This window comes from Sphaerodactylus townsendi, linkage group LG13 (assembly GCF_021028975.2).
Source record: "Sphaerodactylus townsendi isolate TG3544 linkage group LG13, MPM_Stown_v2.3, whole genome shotgun sequence".
Taxonomy (NCBI): Eukaryota; Metazoa; Chordata; class Lepidosauria; order Squamata; family Sphaerodactylidae; genus Sphaerodactylus; species Sphaerodactylus townsendi.
In genome coordinates this window covers 600715-622709 of record NC_059437.1, presented here as the reverse complement: position 1 = coordinate 622709, position 21995 = coordinate 600715, and the positions used below count along the sequence as shown (strand labels likewise).

General features: G+C 49.5%; 1 protein-coding gene across 2 annotated transcripts in view; it reads right to left on the bottom strand.

Annotated features, from left to right (window-relative positions):
- The window catches only part of LOC125442741 (vascular endothelial growth factor receptor kdr-like), a 264688-nt gene that overhangs the window by 108860 nt on the left and 133833 nt on the right, over positions 1 to 21995 (bottom strand). For both annotated transcript variants that reach the window (XM_048514384.1, XM_048514385.1), the window contains exon 10: positions 10349 to 10508. In XM_048514384.1, the coding sequence (XP_048370341.1) occupies positions 10349 to 10508 (160 nt within the window). The remainder of the gene's footprint in view (positions 1 to 10348; positions 10509 to 21995) is intronic.

Below are 21995 nucleotides of genomic sequence, written 5' to 3'. Positions count from 1 at the left end.
TCTGGCCTCAGTCACCAGGCTTGGGGACAATGGTCTTGCCCCCAGGTGAGGATTAGGCTTCAGACGGCTTACGCTCCTCTCCGCAAGACGTAGCCAGGTGAGATCATGCATCACATGATGATCTCCAGGTCTCCCGGTCTCCCCGCCTTCTCATCTCCCCGTACTCCATCTCCCTCTTTACACTTCACAATGAAACCCTAATAAAAGGTGCCAGAGACCAGCACAGGAGAGTTGTCAGGATCCACCTAAAATCCCGCGCTTACTGTTGCTGACAGCTTCCTCTACCAGATGAAACCTCCTCCAGCGTCTCGCCTATTCCCTTAGCGGCGACTCCTGTGGGGATGTGACTACAAGCTGGTGCCGAAACCCGGGAATCCTCGAACCTCCACCCTGCTCGACCGTCATGCAGGGAAGGGCAGCGATACCGAGAAGTCCCGCTGGATCGGCGCATCCAGGAGGACCACCGCTTTCGGGTATCGCCTCGTCCTCTGGATGCGGCGCGTCCAGAGAACACGCGTCCTAGGACACTCTCTCGTCCGACGGAACACCGGTGAGTATGGGAGACTTGCAAAGCAGGGCTTATGACAAGCTTACGTTGACTAACTGAAAGCTTCAGCGAATAAATGCGGCAGGGTCCCCAGTTATAGAAGGGAGCTGGGCGCAAATTGGTTCGAGGAGATTGAAGCTCAGTGTCCATGGCTACCCAGAGGGGGGGTACATTGAATCTTAAGGACTGGTGAAAACATCGGGCGCACTCTTCAAGACACAGAGCCTCACCGATGTCACTGCTACTGACGTGGAGACAATGTTTTGTCGCCATCAGCCCGCTAGACCTATGGCTCCCACTTACAGCTGTAGGCCGCCCTCCTTTCGATCTTTCACCTTCAATTTCAACGCCGGAAGTTTCTCTATCCGGCTAAATTGGGCGCCTGTCCTCCTTCTGCCCCCCTTGCTCCTTAGCCCATTTCAAACTCTCCAGCGGCTCAGCCGCCCCCTCCTCCTGCTCCGCCTTCATTTTCCGAAACCACTGCACCTCCCGTCAGCGCCACGTAATGGCGCGGGTTTCAAAACTTTCGCATGACATTATTAGCCACGATCTGCAGAAGAAAGAAACCCTGACCGGGAAGGCAGAATGCCGATATTCTTGCATTGTGCCCCGTCCATTTCACGAATACCGAGGGGGAGGGTGGCGTCATTCGGCCGGGTTGTCGAGTATCGCCCGCCAAAGCTACAACATCACTCACTGAGCTCCGTGGCGGTGCGGGCATTAGAAGTCACCTGACCCTATGTGAGAGGCATGCTAGAGGCGATTCGCGAGGAATCACTTAATGGTTCCGGACTGACTGGGAAGACCACCTTCTGCATGCTCCTGGGCCCTGCTAATTTGTGATCTGGGAGAGCGAGTTCCGCCAACAATGCTTTAGCCAGGACGGCCGCCTCCGGTAGCGCCCTACCGCAACCGCTCGGCTTTACCGGCTTTGATGCCTTCAGTAACCCCAACAATCAGGTAATCGTCCTGCCGGTGTACCCACTACGGTGCGACTCTGAATGCTTCCACAAGGCGTTTTTTGAAAGTCCCCAATGCCGGACAGCCAAGCCCAAAGTTTTTCTAGCACCCGGCAGAAGCCTCAAGAGACTATGCTGAGTTTGTGAACAGGCTCCGGGAGGCCCTCAAGAGGCAGGTTGACAACGAGGAGGCCCAGGCTGAACTCGCTTAAAGCGCCTTGCCAAGGAGAGCGCCTCCGCTGAGGTGCCACAAAGGCGATCACGGGCCTAGGAAGGAACCCCGGGCTGGCCGACATGCTCAAAGCTTGCCAGGATATGGGGTCTTTAAGCCCATCAAGCCCAGCCTTCTAGCCGCCCGGCCTCTCCGCTGCCATGAGACAGCCCCGGGGCGAGTGTCTCCAGTGCGGTAATAGCCAGGACATTTCAGGAGGGAATTGTAGGCTGCCCGGTGAGGGAGCCTACAACCCCTGATGGAGGGAGGGTCTCTCCCCAGAGGGCGAAGACCCCCAGGAAAGTCTAAGGCCGAGGCTCTCCCAATGCCGGCTGGGGGGAGGCCCAGCGCCCGGGCATCTCCCCAGCCCGGAACCCGAGATCAGCACCTCAAAGCCTTCCCCCGGAGCTCCCCCATGAGATCTTAGCTGCCCCAGCTCGGTATAGTGATCCCATCCCCACGGAGACCATTGGGCTGGTCTTGCCAGCTTGCTCCCCCCCCCTACGTCCTATGCGCTTGCTCACGGTAGCCCTTCTACGTCCAAAGTCACCATGCCTCCGCCAGTGCCCCCAGAATGGCACGCATTTCCAAAATCTCTGCAGAGTCCACAGTCCCGCTGAATTGCAGCAGAAAGGAATGCTGACGGAAGAGGACTTTGCCGTTTTGAGCCCTCCTCAGAATGCCACCATAGGCAATCTACAGGACAATGAGGCATGGAAAGGGGAAGATCTTCGCACAATGGCCTTGGCCAAAAGTCCTTCGTGAAGAAAGAAGCCCCCTTGGCCCTCTCAGCATGCTGTAAGGTTCAAACCAGATCTCACCCAGCCTCTATGTACAATGCAAAGCCCTAAAGCTCAAAGCTTCCAGTGGCAGCAAATGCGTCAGCACCTCAGAGAGAGCAAAATCTCAAATCAGAGTTGCAATCCTCCTCGTTTCTTTATATGTGCTCTGTATGCCTATGTATGTTCTGTATGTGTCTTGCCCCCTTTCAAGAGACCCCTATAAGGTTTCCCCTCCTTGGGGATTTCTCCATTGCTTCTGCGCTATGCTCTTGTTACTTCAATTAAAGTTTTTCTCCTTCTGATTATGTGTGCCAATGCCTTGAAAGGCTTCGTATTACAGCATCCGCCTTAAGCGCGGGACACACAGCTTCGTGCGTGCTCCCAAGGATACCGATGGGACCTGCTTGAAGCCGCCTCCATCTTAGTTTAAACCTTCAAACCGCTTTCTTCAAACCTCTCCTTGAGAACCTTTTCCTTTGTCCATCTGAGCCTACACTTGCCACATTGGCGTGGCGCAAGTTTACATATGAAGCCGAATCATTTTCATGCTCCCACATTCTCTGCTGAGCGGCTCACAGCTAGTCACAGTGCCAAGGGGGGTCTCTCAGCCACACCTATCTTACACAGCCTCCGCTGTGAAGGTAGGAAGCTGAGCTCAAACCGACCAAAGAGTCCCCTTACGGGAGGGGAAGGTAGAGCTGACTTCGCCCTTCCCCCCCCCTGCCTTCCTTTCTGCACACCCTCCCTCTTTCTAATGGGCTGGCGCGCCCCACCTCTAGATCTGGGATCTGATAAAGGGTTTTTTACTGACCTCTCTCAATTTGCTCCTGTGATCAGAGCCTCCAAGCCCGAGGAACTGTTTTCTTTGCATCTTTCTCTATATCTTTCCTATAGGCGCTAGCATATTGCGATATGACTATAGTGGCGGGTGACTTCAAGTTGCTTTGCCAAAAACCCACACCATAGATGATTGATTGGGATTGTTTTACAAACAAACATCCGACCTGGATATGACCTCTCCCCTTCTCCTAAGCCTTTGAGGGCAATTCCACTACCTTGTATCTCTTAGCATGCTTGGATATTTGCAAGTGATGGATTTGTCGGAATGGGCCAACTAAGCGCCTAACGAAAACTTGGCCAAAGCAAACGCGAAAGGGGAGTAGTTCCCCCCCCCTATTGACCCAATCAAGGGTCTCATCCAGCAGACCATATCCAAAGTACTCTTCTCTATTCTCTATCAAAAAAAAATTGCCCGCCCCCCCCACTCAGGACTTGAGCCTTCCACTGTCATCTATAAGGAACCCAACTCAGCCAGCACTTAAGAGCCCTAGGGGAAAAGCGTTGCTTGTCTTTTCTCTTCCATACAGGAGTCCAGCTGCGCCTGTGCCAGACCGACCCCCCCCTCCCGGGAGATGGAGCGGGGCCTCCCTGGAGGATCTGACCCCGCCGCCCTGTCGAGAGGGCCCGGTGCCCCCCAGCCTGGGCGGGGAATGGGAGGGATCTCTCTGGAGCCAGCACACCCATTCTTCCACTAAGATCACAGCCCCCGCTGGGGCCACCCCCCTGGGGGGAACGGAAGCCTAGACCAGCTGTGGCTCAGAGGTTGATGCCGCTAGTGTTGCTGCTCCCTCATCTGACAATCGCTATTCTCTCTCCCTCTCTGTCAGCCCCTGGCTGAAGTTTCTTCTGGAGTTGCAGCCAGGGACATTCCTGATAGATTAACCCTTAGAACTCTCCGCTGTTCTCAGTCGCTTGAATATTGTTGGAACACGCCTTCTCTCACAAGCCTTTGCTCGTGAGAATCACTGAACCTGCAATGCTAAAGACTATCAGTAGCTCCCCCTACGCTCTTGAGAAATCCATGGACTCTAACGCCCATCGCTTCTGTAGCTTTGTTGGTAGTCAAACAGCAAGAGCCGTATGCATTGGACAATTATGCAACCACCGGGGTTTGCCTCTTCCCTTCCCGATACATCCCATCCAGCCTATGTATCGTTTAGCCATTTTTTATTGTTTGAATTTATTGCATGCCCTAATTTTTTGAAGTTGCTATGTTATTTTGTTATTGCTGCATTTCCTCGCCTGTCGTGTCTGCCGGGACTCTTCATGCTGCAGGCTCCACCCCAGGGAGCCCGGACGTCGCCGCCGCCGCTCCGCTCTGCCTTTTGATCCCACTCACCTGTTCAAATACGGCAGACAGCGGCGTGCAGCCTCTCTCCCAAAGGCGGAGCCTGTCTCCTCGCAACTTCCCTTTGTGGGAGCCCAGGACTTGTTTCCTGTAACACCAAGACTATTGGCCGGCTGGCCTGTGCCCTTCGCGAAAGCTTCCATCAGAATTCTACCTCCATTTGCTCCTGGACACTTCTGGCTTCCGAAAGCAGCAGGAACTTCTGATCAAGCTTAACCCTAGACAATCGTGCGGCTTATTGATTACCTATTGTTATTACATCACCAAGGTTGTGAGAATGTACATAATATGTGTTGTTTTAATCTTTCTGATAATTCCCAGGTGATTCATAATGAAAAGTACGTGAGCTGCAAGAAGTTGTATCTTAATCTTGAAGTATGATGTTTTGCCCCATTGGTGGTCGGTCCAGCCCTCTGGAGCTGGCTGCCGGGAGGATGGTTGAGTGCTATTGTACAGCTCTGCATTGGTTTAATTGTGTGCCCACCAAGTTGCATCGGATCTTGTTTCGTTCAATCGCGTGTCTAATATTGCCTGTAACGTGTGTAAGAAGCCCCTCGAATTTCCCCTTTACCCCGCAGCCAAGTTCTAATGTTACACACAAGCAGCTTGGTCAGCTTGACCAGACGGGCGGAGGAGACAAGCCGTCCCTTTAAATCGCCCCTTAGCATTTCGGTCCCCCTTTTTCTAAAATGTAAAAAAAGGAGGAGATGTAGTAATGCATGCTGACCCAGCAGCACCGTGGTAGAACGCTTGGGACGCCAACGGACCTCACGAGCCTTGCTGGTCGCATCCGCACTCCCCACTCCTCATCCCCCCTATGAGTCACCCGGGTCATGAACTGTCTGGCCTTCAGTCACCGGGCGCCAGGGCTGCCTGGTCTTGCCCCCCCAGGTGAGGGATTAGGCTCAGACGCATACAGCTCCACCTCTCCGCCGACGTAGAGCCAGGTGAGATCATGCATCACATGATGATCTCCAGGTCTCCCGGTCTCCCGCTCATCTCCCTACCCACCTCCTTTACACGCCCACAATGAAACCCTAATAAAAGGTGCCAGAGACCAGCACAGGGAGAGTTGTCAGGATCACGAAATCCCGCGCTTCCTGTTGCTGACGCTCTCCACCAGATGAAACCTCCTCCGCGTCTCGCCTATTCCTTAGCGACGACCCTGCGGGGATGACTACAACATTTTGTAGCGGTATTCTATCAATATAATGATATTCAGCTGATGATTAAAAGAAAATTAAACTGCCCCCTGGTGTGGTGGGAGGAAAGGAGAAATGGCCCCTGAGGGGTCAGCGTATGGGAAAGTGGATGGCATGGAAGCAGGAAAGTCCAACATTTCCCAGTCACACAGCAGCACCCATCTAGGTTTGCATATCACCTTCCCCAAAACTTTGCAGGAAAACAGGTTTGAGAGACATCAGAGAAATCCTACAAAAACTCTGGGAGATGCACGAATGCACCATGAAGATGTAGGAAGCAGGAAAAAGAGATCAGCACAAATTGAACCAATACATTGTCATCTAGGCCACATGGAACAAACCAAAATTTACTTCTAAGTAAAAAACATAAATGCCCACTACTTTGTCCAACTTTATACTCCAAAGGTGCCAATATGGAGTGAAGCGAATGTGATCAAGCTAAAAAATAGGGTTTGGACCGGGGTTGTCAAACTCCAGGTGGCCTCTGAAAATCTCGCACTATGACCATCATTCTCCAGGCATCCACCATCTGTTCCCCTGGAGAGAATGGCTGCTTTGGAGGGTGGATTCTGTGGCCCTGGGCCCTGCTGAGGCCCCTCCTCTTCCCAACCCTGCCTTCCCCAAGCTCCATCCCCCAAATCTCCAGGTATTCCCCAACCCGGAGCTGGCAACCCCCATCTGGAGCTGGAACTGGTTCTGGGAGATCTTGCTTTGGATCCTGGTGTTCGGTCCTGAGTTTCCCTGGGTGTCCAAGGGCCCTTTCCCCACTTACCTTAAGCCCCGCGCTACTCTCCTAAAGTAGCACGGGGTCCAGCTGCACTCCCCACTTCAGGGGCGGCGAGAACGCAGCCGCCCCGACGCTGCCTCTCTCGCGCCCCCTCAGCACATATAATTCCTGGCGCCTTTTCAAATGGTGCCTTTTGATGACCCCGTGCAGAGCGCAGGGTCGTGGGGAAGCCGGGGCACGACTGCCAGGAATTGCATTGCTGGGTTAAATTTATGCGGCGCAGCTTAACCTCCTCCAACAAGGGTAAATGGGGAAAGGGCCCTTATGTTGGTCCCTTGATCTCCACCTACTCTGAAGGAGCACAGAAAGTGGAGGAGGGGAGAGATGAAACAATGAACAAGTATCTTCACATTTGCATGGGAAGGAGAATTCAGTCTTGTCTCGAATGAGTCGTGGTCCCAAGTTGTGGGGTTTTAAAACAAACCAAAAAGTGTTCATGAGTCTCCTGCCCAGGATTGGCAGGGAAAGAAACGGTTGTGAACTCACTCTTAGGCACAAAGGACAGGAGCACTGAAGCTGCCCACTGGTCTGAGCTGCAAAGAGAGCACACAACGCAGCAAACCAAAACATAATGGCCTGAATTCAACGCAGGATGCATGTTGTATTTTAACTTCTACCCCACTGACCTCTAGCCACACATTTACCCCTGATAGCGAGGAAAGAAGGTCAGAGTTATAGTAAAACCTGTCCTGAGGTTTCTCACAGGAAAATTTTTTTGTGCAGAATCTTGAGTAATACATGGGCCCCGAGACCTCTGAAAAGGGACTCCTCCCAAGAATCTTGCAGGCACTTTGATCTAGGTGTGCCTGGTTGTTCACCCAGTGAACTATCACCAGACGTGACCTTGGACAACAAATTAAGAGGCAATCTGAACTTCAAACATTTTCCTCTGGTGTTTTTCAAATGACACCAACTCTCCTCCAACGCCCTGAAAAACATCAAAAAGGCTGCACACCTGGTGCTTTAGATCCCCACATCTGTCCTTTATTTCTTAGGGTGGAAAACCCGACTCCAGCTATCTTGCTGCAGAGAAGGGTGAAAGAGCAAGCGGAGTTGTTACGCTTGGCTCCCAAACTTCCCCACTGGTGCTCACCCAGTGAAGTACGCTCCATTCTGGCTTCTTCCCATGGGTTGCTCTGTTAATGTTTCAACAGGAACAAAACAAACTGTCTATTTGTCTAAAGAATCCTCCACAAGCACCTCGTGTTTTAACTGCTTAATTCCTGAATGGCAGATCCAGGTTTAGCAATCTTCTTCCACCCCCAGTTTCTCACAAGGTGGGTTTGGGATCCTTACCTCTCCATCTGCCAGGCACCATATGGGCAAGGGAGAGCCAAAGACTGGGATCATCTGCAACCAGCAACAATCCAGTGAATGTGGCTGATCTTTCAAAACAACGCTAACAATGCCTTCTACTGCCTGCGGTGTCTGTCTAGCCTTGTCCTCTTCTCATCTCTTCTCACCCTGCCCACAATGGCTGGGTCATCTTTTGGGCCTCTAGAATTTGATGCTCGTCCTCTGGCTTTTTTGCCTGGCACTTGCTCATCCAAGCTGAAAAACTGATGTGGCGCAAGTTGCTAGTCCTCATTATTGCAGAGATTAAAAAACTGCCATCAAATGGAATGTCTGATCCAAAATAGATCCAAACTCAGCAGCCCCTTTGAGACAACCAAGATTTCGGGGGGAAAGCTCTTTGACTCTCAAATGTTTATATCCCCCAAACGTCAGGATGGGCCCCTTGGCTCATCCCCCCTCCCCCTTCTAGCCTTCCAGGAAACGAAAACTAAAATGCGGCCGCAGCTCTCCAAGGTGTGACCAAGCCACTATCTTTTGTAATGTTAACTCTGTATCTCAATGTTGGTATTCTTCCCTTTGTTATCTTACTGTAACTGTGGCTCTTGGGCCCAGCTAGGTGCTGTTCTTTCTATATTCCTTAGAATTCGTCTATCTCTCGCATGCTTCAATTCTCAATAAAGTCTTACGTTTTTTAAAGAAAAACTACAGGCCGCTTTATATCAGGACTGCAGTCTCACACCAAAACGCGTTCCTCTCTAAGGTGCCAGCAGACTCCAATTTAGCTCTTCTGCTGCAGCCCCACAAGGCTGCCTCTGAAACAATCGGGTAGGGAAAAAGAGCCGAGCCACAGACACGGTGCTTCTGAAATTAGCAGAAAAGACCCACACAACGAGGCACTCATTTTAATGTGTTTTCAAACACCAACGACACAGACACGTGAGCGTTGCCACCTTTGTGACACTGCAAGCCAAACAGTGTTCCAAAGACCTGCTGATTTCCGCTACGTTGGCTCACTATCCATTTTTCTTAACATCTCAGCTTGTGCTGTAAAACTCAACAAAAATCCAGCTTGGTTTCTGTTCCGTGTCCAGCATGAAGATCCAAGGATATACGTCTCACAGGGGGCATGTTTATTTGCTTCTGAGCAGCTGCTTCAACTGGAATTTCTCAAAACTTCCCTGTGGGATGTGGATGTTTGCGGGTAGCTGCTCATTCTTTCAAAAGCCTTAACGCCTTGGAATCAAACTGGCAATGGGGGAGGGGGGATATGCCTGAGGCGACTGGTTCCCCGATTGACCGTTTGGGGATAAGATGGCAGATCTGCTGAGGTTGCAGCTCTGAGTTCCAGAAAACAGACAGTGGTTACAGAAGAGCCAAGCAGAAAGCCCCACCCAAGACACCACTCAGGAATGGCCCACCTTGTTCATCCTGGCAATACTTGGGACCCAGTCTAGAAAATCTGCAGTGTTTTGTGAACATGATGGCAAAAAATGTTCATGCTCCAAAAATGTGCATGGATGGAAATCCTGCAAATGACTATCCTGTACAGACAAAACTTGTGTGGGTCCTTGCTGCGTCTCTTCCTTAGCGTCCTCAAACCGTGAGGGCCACTAGCACAAATGGGTTTTAACTAGGGCAGATTCCACATGGGCCCAGGGAGTGGCGGGATCTCAGCGTAAAAGACACCAGTATAGCCCTTGGGCCATTGGCACACTTGTAGTAGGCTGCGGTAGTGCCTCTGCCCGAGGTGCGCTGCTTTAAAAAAAACCTTAACTCTGTGTCCCTGCGTAGCTCCATCAGGATGAGGGGACACGCCCCCGTGGCCCAGGCAATGGCCTGGGGGTCAGAGGGCAGGGGGTATGGCCCCTCGTCCTGACAAAGCTACACAGGGACACAGAGGTTTTTTTTTTTAAGCGGCATGCCGGAAAACAGCAGCTTCCGCTTGGTGCCATTCACTCGGCACTGGGTGGACACCGCTATTTTTCATTTGCCTCACTCAAACACCGGGGTTTTTTTGGGGGGGGGAGCAGCAGTGCCTCGATTTGGAGGCGGCAGCCGTGGGAAGTTCCCCCCACAAACGGTGTTTGTACTGGGCCGACACGGGTGAAGTTGGCCCGTGCAGAATCCGCCTGGGTTAGATGCATAGAGGATAAAGCTATGCATAGAGGATAAAGCTATTAACAGCCATCAGGTTTTAAGAAATTTCTCCATAGGTCAAGTTTTGACTTATTTCAGGCAACCTTCATCCCCCTTTCCAGATCTTACAAATTACCACAAAGACACTTTGTAACTTGACATTAGAGACCTACATAAATCGTAAAATGAATGATGCAAACAAGACAAAGTGCTGTAAATCCAGATCCAAATGCTACTCACAGGCTGTCTTGAAGGCCGCATGCCTCCCATGCCCAGTGTATGCTGGGAAGTGGCACCCCGCTCGCTGTGCACGTGAGGCTGTATTCCCCTCCTTTTGTGAACAGGTCTTGGCCTTTGTTCTTGTCAAAATCAGTCTCCTTTTCATAAATTTTGGGTCTCTCTAGAAAGAAAAAGAACACAAGCAATTCACCCAACAGCCAACTTCTTCCAGAAAGCTGCTGAAGCACAACTTCGACATACAACACTGGGTGGCAGAAAGTCCCTCAAGAGTAAGGTGACCAGATGGTCACCTTCGCGGTAATCGGGATACAAAGGCTGACCGGCCCGACGTGATGTCTTGTAGCCGCAGGAGTGCACTGCCTTCTGGGGCGCTTCTGTTTCCCGCCCTGTGACAGGGCAGGAAACGGCAGCGCCCCAGAAGGCTGTGCGCTCCTGCGGCCGCGTGGGAGGCTGCCGCACTGCCTTGCGCCCCAAAAGGCAGTGCGGCAGCCTTCCAAAACCCGGGACATTTGAAAAAACCCGCGGGACAAGTTGTTTCAAGGCGGGACTGTCCCGTCAAAAGCGGGACGTCTGGTCAGCCTACTCAAGAGCCATGCATGCTGCATGGAAAGGCAAGAAAAGCATTCAGAAACTGCAAAATGCAACAGCCACAAGTGAAGCCTCATCATACAATATTGTTGCAGGACCTCCTCTGTGGTGGGCCCTTCCCTTCTTTTAAGTGCCTACCTGGCCCTGCTCCCCCGATCTGTTTGAAAGTATTATTTAAATTTAATTATTTAATGAAATTATTTAAATTATCTAACTATAAGTATTATCCCACTTTAGATCTAATGACGCATGCATGCTCAATGAATTTCTAACCATTTTTAAGTACAGGGTGCTAGTGAATATTACTCGAAACTTAAAACAAGGCAATATGTTTAACTGAAGAATGTAATTTCTAGAGAACAAAACAGCAATTATTGCCTGTAAACTGAAAAACAGCTCTGCTGAAAACACTTTTAAAACGTTTAAAAGATACTATGTGTACATGTAACAATTGTAAGAGGCAAATGAGCAATAGCCAGGGAATTAGTGATTATATTAGATAATCAATTATTAGGACAGGTGCAATTCAGCCCGCAGGTGTTAGTCTTGATCCCTGGTGATTAAAGCTCATAGGAAGAGGCTGATTGGCTGACCAGCACTGGGCTGCCAACTGAATGCTAATTAATGGGGTATCCACTCTGGCCAGCCTCCTCCAGTTGCCAGGGCAACACATTTTTCAAGCCCCTTCAGGCCTGGGTAGAACTAGGGGCTACAAGAGGCACAGTTGCCACTCTCCAGGGCCCCAGCATCATCTCTTCAGACCTGAAGAGGCCGAGGACCAAACCTGTAACTTTATGTATGCTGGGCAAATGCTGTACCACCGAGCCAGTTCTCATAGCAAGCTAAATGGCAGGGTAAGGATTGAAATCTGGGTCCACCTCAGATCCTGGTTCAGGCAGCAACTGGGACAAGCGGTAACAAATGTAGTCCAAACACAGTTCAGGGCCAAACTGTAAGTATCCATAAGTCCAAGCATCAAACCAGAACAGCAGATCTGAAGAGCACAAACGGACTAGCCCAGTCTAGAACTGAGGGATTTGCAACCTGCTTCTCCAGATAAACGCATGGACTACAATTCCCATCAGCCCCTGCCAGCATGGCCAATTGGGGGCTGATGTGAATTGTAGTCCATGAACATCTGGAGAGCTGCAGGTTGCAGACCCCTGATCTAGAAGGTCAAAAATACGGCCTCTACAGTGGGCCATCAGGCACACAACATTTGTAGACAAGCTGCTTCCATGCTGGTTCACTCTCTTCTGGCAGCTTTTATCAGGAAAACCTGGATCCTTTCTCCAGAAGTAGCCAGCTGGGCAAAAGATTCAGGAATCCCCCCCCCCCCCAATTCCTCACCATTAGTACGCACAGACTTTTATTTCTCAGAAATAAAACAAATGTTACCTCTAACATGATGACTATTACCACTTTCTCTCGAATTTAACCAGCCCTCATAGGACCGCACGCGCAGTTTCAGAACTCCTTGGAAAAAGACCCAGATAAATATTTATGCGTTCATTTAATTCATTTGTACCCTGACTTTCTCCACGAAGGGAACACAAAGCGACTGACATCCTTCCCTCCATTTTATCCCTTTAATCCTGTAAAAGAAGATGAGGTTGAGCGTGGGCCACAGGCTCAAAGTCACTCAGCAAGTTCCCAGGGCAGAGAGGGAATTTGAACCTGGATTCCACAGATCCCAGAATAAAACTCTAACAGCAGTTAATTTCATAATGCACTCAGTCCTTAATTTCTTTTATTCTATCCATCCTGTAAAGAACTCAGGATCGCATTCATGGTTTCCTCCTCTTCCATTTTGTTCTTAACAGTGCTCTTGTGAAGGACATAAACTGGGAGAATATGACTGCCCCAAGGTCTGCCAGGGAGCTTTATGGTTAAAAAACAATGTTAAAAACAACAACAAGAAACACATAAGAGCATCAGAAAAGACCTGTTGGATCAGACAAATGGCGCATCTAGCCTAGCATCCTGCTTCCTGTAGAGGCAGCCTAGAAACCTCTGGAAGGCCAACTGAGGCAGCAGAGAGACCAAAATGTCCCTCTGCTGTTGCCCCTGGCAACCGGCATTCAGAGGAACCCTGCCTTTTCACATGGAGATCCAATTCAGCAATGGTGGGATCCAAAAAATTTTAGTAACAGGTTCCTAAGCGGTGAAATTCGGGATTCTAAACTGTAGTATGAGTGCCAATGGGCCAGCTGGGGCCGAAGGAGACATTTCCATCGGGGTGTGGCCGAAGTATCCCTGAGTGCGGTGCATTCCTGGGTGAGGGCTGTGGCTTAAAGGATGCAGCCAGCTGCACCAGTCCTTGGGCGAGTGGAAACGAATGCATGCAGGGCACAGGCTGCCATGCATCGCCGGTGCACCTCCTGCTAGACTCCTCGCTTCAAGTTCTGCAATGGCGCTTACTAGCTGAGGAGGCTGAATTTAAAGGGCAAAAAAAAATCATGTGGCAAAAATCAAGTGGCTTAAAAATCACCTCTTCAGGGTGGTAGGGCGGTATATAAAACCGGAATAATAAATAAATAAATAAAATAAATAAAATAAAATAAATAAATAAAATAAATAAATAAATAAATAAATAAATGAAAGTAACCCCCTCAAGCAATTGGCACACACACAATAATTTAGTAAACTGCTACCTCTAGGAACCTGGGTGAGGAACCTGCTGGATCCCACCTCTGCAATTCAGCCATCATGGTTAAAACCCACTGGGAGGCGTTGCCCTGATAAATTTATCCAACTGCCCTGCAAATCCATCTAAGCTATAAAATCACCGCTTCCTATAAGGGCAATTTCTACAACTTAATAAACATAGCCATAGTTTACAACAGAAATCTCTCGGGGATAGGGTTGCTAACCTCCAGGTTGACCCTGGAGAGCTCCCAGAACTATAATTCAGAATTCTAGATCTGTTCTGGTGGGGGGGGGGGGGCACAATCAGATTATGTTTCTTAATCCAGAAGTATTAAAAAAAAACTTTGATTGACTTCATTATCCCAACAATAAGTAATTGACAATGGAAGGCCAGCTGAGATTCCCTGCAGGTTTCTTTTCCAGCACTTGAGGGTGCCTCAGAGACGAGGAAACAGTCCCAAGGTGTCTTCAACCTCACCATTTCAGACCATGTGATTATTCCTCAGTAGTACCCACAGTACTGATGGACTTACTGGTGTCATACCCAAGTAGGGTTGCCAACTCCAGGTTGGGAAATTCCTGAAGGGGCAGAGCTCCTTGTCACTATGTACGTGTGACAACCCTCTTTTAACAAATGCAAAATCTAAATATAACTCAAGGCACATTTGAAATCGAGCATCTCTAATACAGGTTTAAGAAAACAGGGGCTATGAAGCAAAGCTGATTTTGCAAAAATAGAGCCACAGGAGGGAAACCACGCACTTAATTGATGTGAATTTGGAACTGGCCAAAGTAATGCTCTAGCTGGGTGATGCTCTAGCACATGAGCAGGCATGTAAGCTTCCGGTCTTAGTAGGACAATGTACCACCAGGCAGCACAATATAACCCAATCTCATCAGTTCGCAGAAGCTAAGCAGGATCGATACTTGGATGGGAGACCACCAAGGAAGCTACTGTGGAGGAAGGCAATGGCAAACAGTGTGTGTGTGTGTGTACATGTGTGCATGTGCGCGTGTAACCCCCATGCTCAGAATGGGTTGACACTCCAGAAAGGGGTGGAGACCCAAAGCAGCAAAAGGAGGCCGTAGAGAAACTCCATGTAGTTTGGGAGACAAGGGCTACCAGACTCGGACCTTTGGTTGTATATAAGCCCTTAACACCTTGTTAAGGGTTTCTTTAATGGTTGTAATGTTGAGGTGATATTCTCCCGCAAACCTTCACCATGTTGAATCCTGTTCATCAAGCCCTTGGAGTCTTCAGGAGCCAACCCACTTGCAAAGAAGAATTGGACTTGGCAATATCAGTAGAATGTAAATATTAGGACTTGAAAATGCAACCTGAACAGGACCTTGAAGTGTGATGTTAAATGTTGATATTATATGTTAAGAAAGTAAACCATTTTGGTTTAAAATTTGTTGTTGCAAACTCATTCCAACTTCTGCCCCACAGAACCCACAGATAGAGGTTACACGCCATGCAGCATGCATTTTGTGAACTATACCCTAATATCCCCTTATGATGTTTAGCTGCAATGTTACCCAGGGGAGGGCAGTGGGAGCTATTCAGCAACAAATGTGTGAGGCAAGTGATGGTCTTACTCAGCAGTGTGACTTGTGCAGGGTCACATTGTTCTACAACCTTTACTGTTAGCTCAATGGGTCTCCAACTGTGGGAAAAGCGAATTGAAGTCTCCTGCAGGTGGGGCAGAAGGCCAGGAGGGAGAAGAAGAAACGTGCATAATGAAGTTCTGGAAGGCTCTATGGCCAGCTTTGGGTTTGCACCTGCAAATGGTGGGAAACGACCATGAAATGCAATCGCATGTGCAATGTTGAGCCTGGCTCCAGAACTATGGACAAACAGTTCACACAAGGGGGCCAGGTCTGTGTGCTTCAGTAAAGAGGTGTGTGCATAAAGTGTCATCTGGTTGCAACCAAGTCAGGGGGGCCCTGTAGTGTTTTCAAGACAAGAGACCAACAGAAGTGACCTGGCAACCCTGGACATCCTTGGTGGTTTCCCATACTAAATACTAGCCAGGGGCAATCCTGCTTTGCAGCTGAGATCTGACAAGATTGGGCCAACGTGGGCATGTAAACAGATGTTTATCAATTCCAAAACGAAACAAATCCTTGCCAAGAGATGCTTGTGAGATCATATCAGCATTGCCTACAGTGAGGCATTTTTAAAAGCAGTGTCTGAATGGAGAAAGCAGAGATGGGGAGAGAACGTGCAGATGGGATGGATGAGGACAGAAGAGAAGACTTTCGGGGAGGGGGGGGGTGCAACAGGGAGCCAGCAAAAGGGATTGAAGCCAGAGGCGGCAGGACAGTGGTGGCATTTTGTTTCCTCCCACATCTTTGCAGACCCTGCTCTTGTAAAAGCTGAACATCAAACTCTTGTTCTGGGTTAACTGATGTGACGTTCTCATGTTTTACATCGGGCGGAGGGAAGGTGGCACAGGGCTCCTTCGCAAGCAGGAGGCAAACTGGGTTCCACTTCAAAAACCTTAGCAAAGATCTCAGGCAACACAGCGGAACATTGAAGCCAGCACCTTTTCCACCAACCTCTGCAGCTGCCCTTTTAATAACATCAGCTGAAGCTTTACATGGGAAGGAAGAACCTGTCGTTATCTGCACATCAAGATGCTGTTCAAGGCACTGTTGGAAACCCTGCTGGCAACTTTGCTCGCGTCCCCCTCCTCAGCCACTGCCTGTCACAGCTCAGTAGGGGAAAGAAATCTTCAAAGTCCTTCAATCAGCGGCCACATTTCAAAGGCACAATGTTCAAACAGACTTAAAATACAGAGAGAAGTGTTTCCTCCTCATGGGGGCCTTTTCTGAATGCACAACTTAGCACAGATTTTTTTTCCAGAGGTCACACCATGTGTCTTGGAAATGTTTTCCACGAAATCATGCCACACACCTCCATCTCCCCTCCCCCCCCCCGCCCCGTGGTTATTTGTCTCTTTTTCTCTTCAATCGCATTCATTCTACATCCTACATCTGCAAACCTAGCATTCCTAATGGTGGCTGGATATCATCTGTGATGCAGAAAAACAACCCCCCCTTTCCCCCCCTTTTGTGCAGGTGCTCTTGTTGTGTTACTGCACACTTACATTTTGCAGGGGCAATTCAAAAATGTCTCAGCCTCCATTTCTACTTCTGAGAACCACCCACACGAAATGGAAGCCAAAAAACCCAACAACATACTGGGCAGGCACCATTACCTGAAGAGACAGAAGCCCATAGCCCCTTCCCCGCCCCCCCCCCGACCCCCACATTTCAGTCAAACTGGAGCCTGCAGAAACACACAGTTGTCATGGCAGCAGCCCCTTATCAATTTCTTCCTGCAAAAGCAACTTCCCTTATCAATTTCAGGGGCGTCTAACTGCAGACTCGAAGTGTATAATTGCCTTAACTTACATTGTAAATGCAATATGACAAAGGGAAAAATAACAATAATATCCTTTTGAAAACGGAGGATGAGAATGAAGAATGATACAATAGAATGTGAAAGCTGCTTCGAAATGGCCTGCCACGGGGCCAGCCCAAAAATGCCCACGCTAATTAACGTCACCACACTCAGTCATAACAGAAATGAGGAAACACACAGTGGCTCTTTGTGGCAGGGGAAAGTGCCACTATCAGCAGAACAAATCCACAGAATCCACCCGACAGCCAAAGTTCTGCTCAGCAGATGCTCCTCTGTGCAGGCAGAGGGACAAATTGGAACACCCCCCACCCCCCAGCAGGACATTGATGAGAATATCCATTTCAGGGAGGGGCTGTGACTCAGTGGTGGAACATCCACGTGACCTGCAGAAGGCCCCAGATTCAATCTCCAACCTCTCCAGCTAAAATGATCACGAAAGGAGGTGAAGATGGAAAACCTTCCCGTGAGATCCCAGAGAGCCACGGCCAGTCTGAGTGGCGTACTGGCCTTGATGGAGCAATAGTCTAGTTCCGTGGTGGCGAACCTTTGGCATTCCAGATGTTATGGACTACAATTCCCATCGGCCCCTGCCAGCATGGCCAATTGGCCATGCTGGCAGGGGCTGATGGGAATTGTAGTCCATAACATCTGGAGTGCCAAAGGTTCGCCACCACTGGTCTAGTTCAATATAAGGTTCAAAATGGGGTTTTTTAAGCAGATGCTGTTGTAAAATTGTTAGAATTGTTGAATTATCCAACAAAAGGATCATTTGTCTGAGCAAAAAGTGCAATTTCTGCCATATTTTTTTGGTAATTTTTGTTCTCCATGAAGGAGGCTGGCTGTTCTTCCAGCAGCAATCTTCCCCATCCATAAAGAGTTCCACAGTCTACTTTCTCTGGCTCATTTAACTATCTCTCTCCCACCCCATTTACATGAGCATCCAACTGCAGAAAAAGTCTGATTTTTCTGTATTCACTTTCTTAAATTTTCAGTTGTAATCAACAATTAAGTTGTATGAGGGCTGCTCAAAACCAGACCAGTAATAATTTAAATTTTTTTCTTCTTTTAATGTTTTCGCTATGATTGATGACTATACAAAAACAGCCTGATCTCTGTCATTATTTCTAGCCTTGAAAAGCTTCCTGTCTCCAGGGGAGCCGATGGTTCATTTGGCTTGCTTTTTCCCCTTTTTCTGCAGGTGGAGGGGCACCTGTCAATCTGCAGGTGTCCATCAGGTGGCCTCGTGTGTCACCTGCTATCTTTTCCCAGGTCTCGCTAAATAGGTGTCTGGGACTCTCTTCACACCCTCCTGTCTCTCTCCTGCGTGATCCTACAAAATGAATCCAGCTGCAATGACATTTTCAGTAAGGTCGATTCCCCACGGTCAATTTATTGCGTGATACTCACGCAAAAAAACACGGTTCAAGTAAGAACTTCCCACCGCTTAAGTGATGAACAGGATTCATCCCAGTTCTGGCACGTGCTCCCACTCCCCCCTTATCTCGCGTTTTTTTTAGAACCTGTATTGAAGTGAACCTTTTTTTCAATCACACTCCGAAGCCGGATCGATGGGGAGAAACAGGGGACAGACACGGCTTATTCTTCCCGCCCTTTGAACCTTTCAGCCAATCAGAGTGCAGTGGGCTGTGCGCAGAGTGCGCACAGCCTTTTCTTTGTGCTGCACTGGGCATGGCTACGAAGGAACATAAATAGGAAGCTACGATATAACGATTTTGATAAATTGTTTATGCGTGGCTCCGTTCGAACGTAAAAACAAGAAGAATAACAAGAAAACAAGAAGGAAAACAAGAAGAAAAACAAGAAGAAAAACAAGAAGAATAATCAGGGGCAGAGTAGTGTTCCCGCTCCAGCACAATAGCCAATCAGAAGGCGGGGAAAATTTCCCTACGCATCTACGTAATGACGTAGCTGTGCGAAAAAAAAGTTTTAAAAAGTTTCTGCCCCGACACAACACAACAGCCAATCAGGATGAGGAACAACAGACCTGCTGAGCAGATCGCATGTTTGTGGAGAGTGTTACATTGCTTGAATCTGCGATAGACAGCAAGGTTTTCACTAGACACACGCTGCAGTGGGGAGGGAAAACTGCCATGAAAAGGTGGCGTTTCTTTTGAAACCTGGTTGTATCCGGCTTTAATTTATCAATGGGGAAGTGACCTAAAGCACACCCCCTGCCTGCCTGCCCCCACCCCACTCCTGCACAGAGAACACGAAGAATTCAGAGGATGAGTGGCTTGCAAAACCAGAAAATCGGATGGGGAAAGTCAGGAGATGAGAGAAGAACTTGCCCAGAAGTCGCTAACTACTGCTCCACACCAGCTCGACTTCTGCAGCAGCTACCCAGGGCTGTTCTTACTCATTTTCACACTTGGCTTTAAAAATACCCACAAAAGCCTCCTTTGAAAGCCTGCCTTTCCTTCTCCCATGTGCAACTGAGGTCCCCAAACTTTGATGCCAGTCAGCGGGTGACCCGGATTCTCCATCAATAGCTCTAAAATGAGTCCCCTCCAAAAAGCAGATGGGCCATGGCACAGCTTGAAATAAATGAAGCCTTCCTGCCTCCAGAGAGGAGCAGGTCAGTAACCTCCCCTGCCCCACACCATGTCTGAGTGTTCAGCCAAAGGTCTGCAGTGACTTATTTGAACATCTGCCCCTTCAGTCACAAAAAGGGGCTAACCGTTCAACAAGCTCTTGGGACATGTTCAAGGCAATTCAGGAGCAGCAGTGGCGTAGGAGGTTAAGGGCTCGTGTATCTAATCTGGAGGAACCGGGTTTGATTCCCCGCTCTGCCACCTGAGCTGTGGAGGCTTATCTGGGGAATTCAGATTAGCCTGTATACTCCCACACATGCCAGCTGGGTGATCTTGGGCTAGTCACAGCTTCTCGGAGCTCTCTCAGCCCCACCCACCTCACAGGGTGTTTGTTGTGAGGGGGGAAGGGCAAGGAGATTGTAAGCCCCTTTGAGTCTCCTGCAGGAGAGAAAGGGGGGATAGAAATCCAAACTCTTCTTCTTCTTAAATGATCAGATGGTTTTTGCACACGTGGATGGCTTTCTTGAAGCAGCCCGATGCCACCCAACTGCTGCCACCCTCCATTTATTTATTTATTTACATTTCTCCAAAGGGCTCTCTTCTGGGGTCTGGAGATCTCCTGGTATTACACTGATCCATACACTGATCCATACTACAGAGATCAGCTCCCCTGGAGAAAACAGCTGGTTTGGAGGGCAGTAGAGCCCTGACCAAGATAGCCCCAAGATAGCCTTGATCTCTCAGATCTCAGAAGGTAAGCTGGGTCAGCCTTGGCTAATATTTGGATGGGAGGCTTCCGACAAATACCAAGGGTGTGATGTGGAGGCAGGCAAAGGCAAAACGCCTCTGAATGTCTCTTGCCTGGAGAACCCTATAGGGTCACCAAAAGTCAGCTGTGACCTGATGGTAAACACTCCCCCCCGCCAGGTCTCTCTTTTCCACAAACTCTGCCCTCCTCAGGCTCCAACCCCCAAGTCCCCAGCCATTTCCCAAACCCGAGCTGGCAACCTTAAGGAAGTGCAGTGAAAACTGGCTAGCCATCTACGATGCAAGGAAACAGGCCCCAAGACAGCCGCTGCGTTCGTTCCATTTGGCAAAGCAGCTCAATCCTGTCTCCCACCGGCTTGAACGGAAGGACCGCTGTTGGATAAAAGACTCTGAAACGACCTGACAAATTCTGTTTATTTGTTCTGCCCTGAAAATGAAAATCGCCTTCGCTTGACCATAAGTAGTTTTAAAAATGATTCCCCTCCCTCCATTTGTACTCGAGCCCGAAATAACTGTTTTCTCCAACATTTTCCATTCTTGGCTCGCCGAGACACGTAATCACCAGCTGTTCACTAAAATCACCCTATGCACAAACCTTTCAAGACATTCGCCTCTTGGCTCTAGACAAGACAGGGATGTACAAAAACAAAAACAGAGCAACCTGCCAGCATCTTGGACAGCCGAGGATGTGCAAAGACACACAGAAGGAACTTTTGTTTGCTGTGATCAGCCACCTCCTGGAGACCCAAGAACCGCAATGCGCAAAGGCAGCAGGAGCCGGCTAGAGGGCTGGGCAGTGCTTGCCAGATCAATCTCCAGAGGCCAGGGAGCCATCTGGGTGGCCAAATGATCCCAGCAGACCAAAGGGATATTGGCCAGAATCCATACCTACCATCAATGCATTCACAGAGGACTGCAAAATAGACTTTGTGCATAATCCCACAATGGGAGCAAATATCTAAGGTTGCCACTCTCCTAGTTGGGCCTCCCCAGAATTACAGCTGATCTCCAGACTACAGAAATCACATCCTCTGGAGAAAACGCCTGCCTTGGAGGCTGGACTCTGTGGCATTAAACCCCATGGAAGCCTCTCTAGCCTCCAAACCCTGCCCTCTCAGGGCCCACCCCCAAATCTCCAGGCATTCCCCAACCCTGAGCGGGCATCTCTATGATGTCAGAGTTGTTTTGGCTTGGGAAAATGGCATGGGAGAGGGAGTCCGAAGACCCTTCCCCCCTCATGCTGCAATCCTCATCTGAATTGTGGCTCCGCGCACTTGGAGGACAAGCAGTGGTGGGATCCAACCATTTTAGTAACAGGTTCCCATGGTGGTGGGATTCAAACTGTGGCGTAGCACCAATGGGGCTGGGCGGGGCACGACGGGGGCGTGGCCAGAATTCCTGGGCGGGGCATTCCTGGGTGGGGCTGTGGCAAGGATGCAGCCGCTGCGTCGGTCCTTGGGCGGGAAACGAATGCACGCAGGCGCAGGCTGCCACGCACGCCAGTGCACCTCCTGCTAGACTGCTTCAAGTTCTGCGTGCTACTGCTGAGAGGAGGGGTGTAACTAAGGCAAAAATCACGTGGCAAAATCACCAATTAGTAACCCCCTCTCGGCACACACAAATAATTAGTAACCTACTCTTGGGAACCTGTGAGAACCTG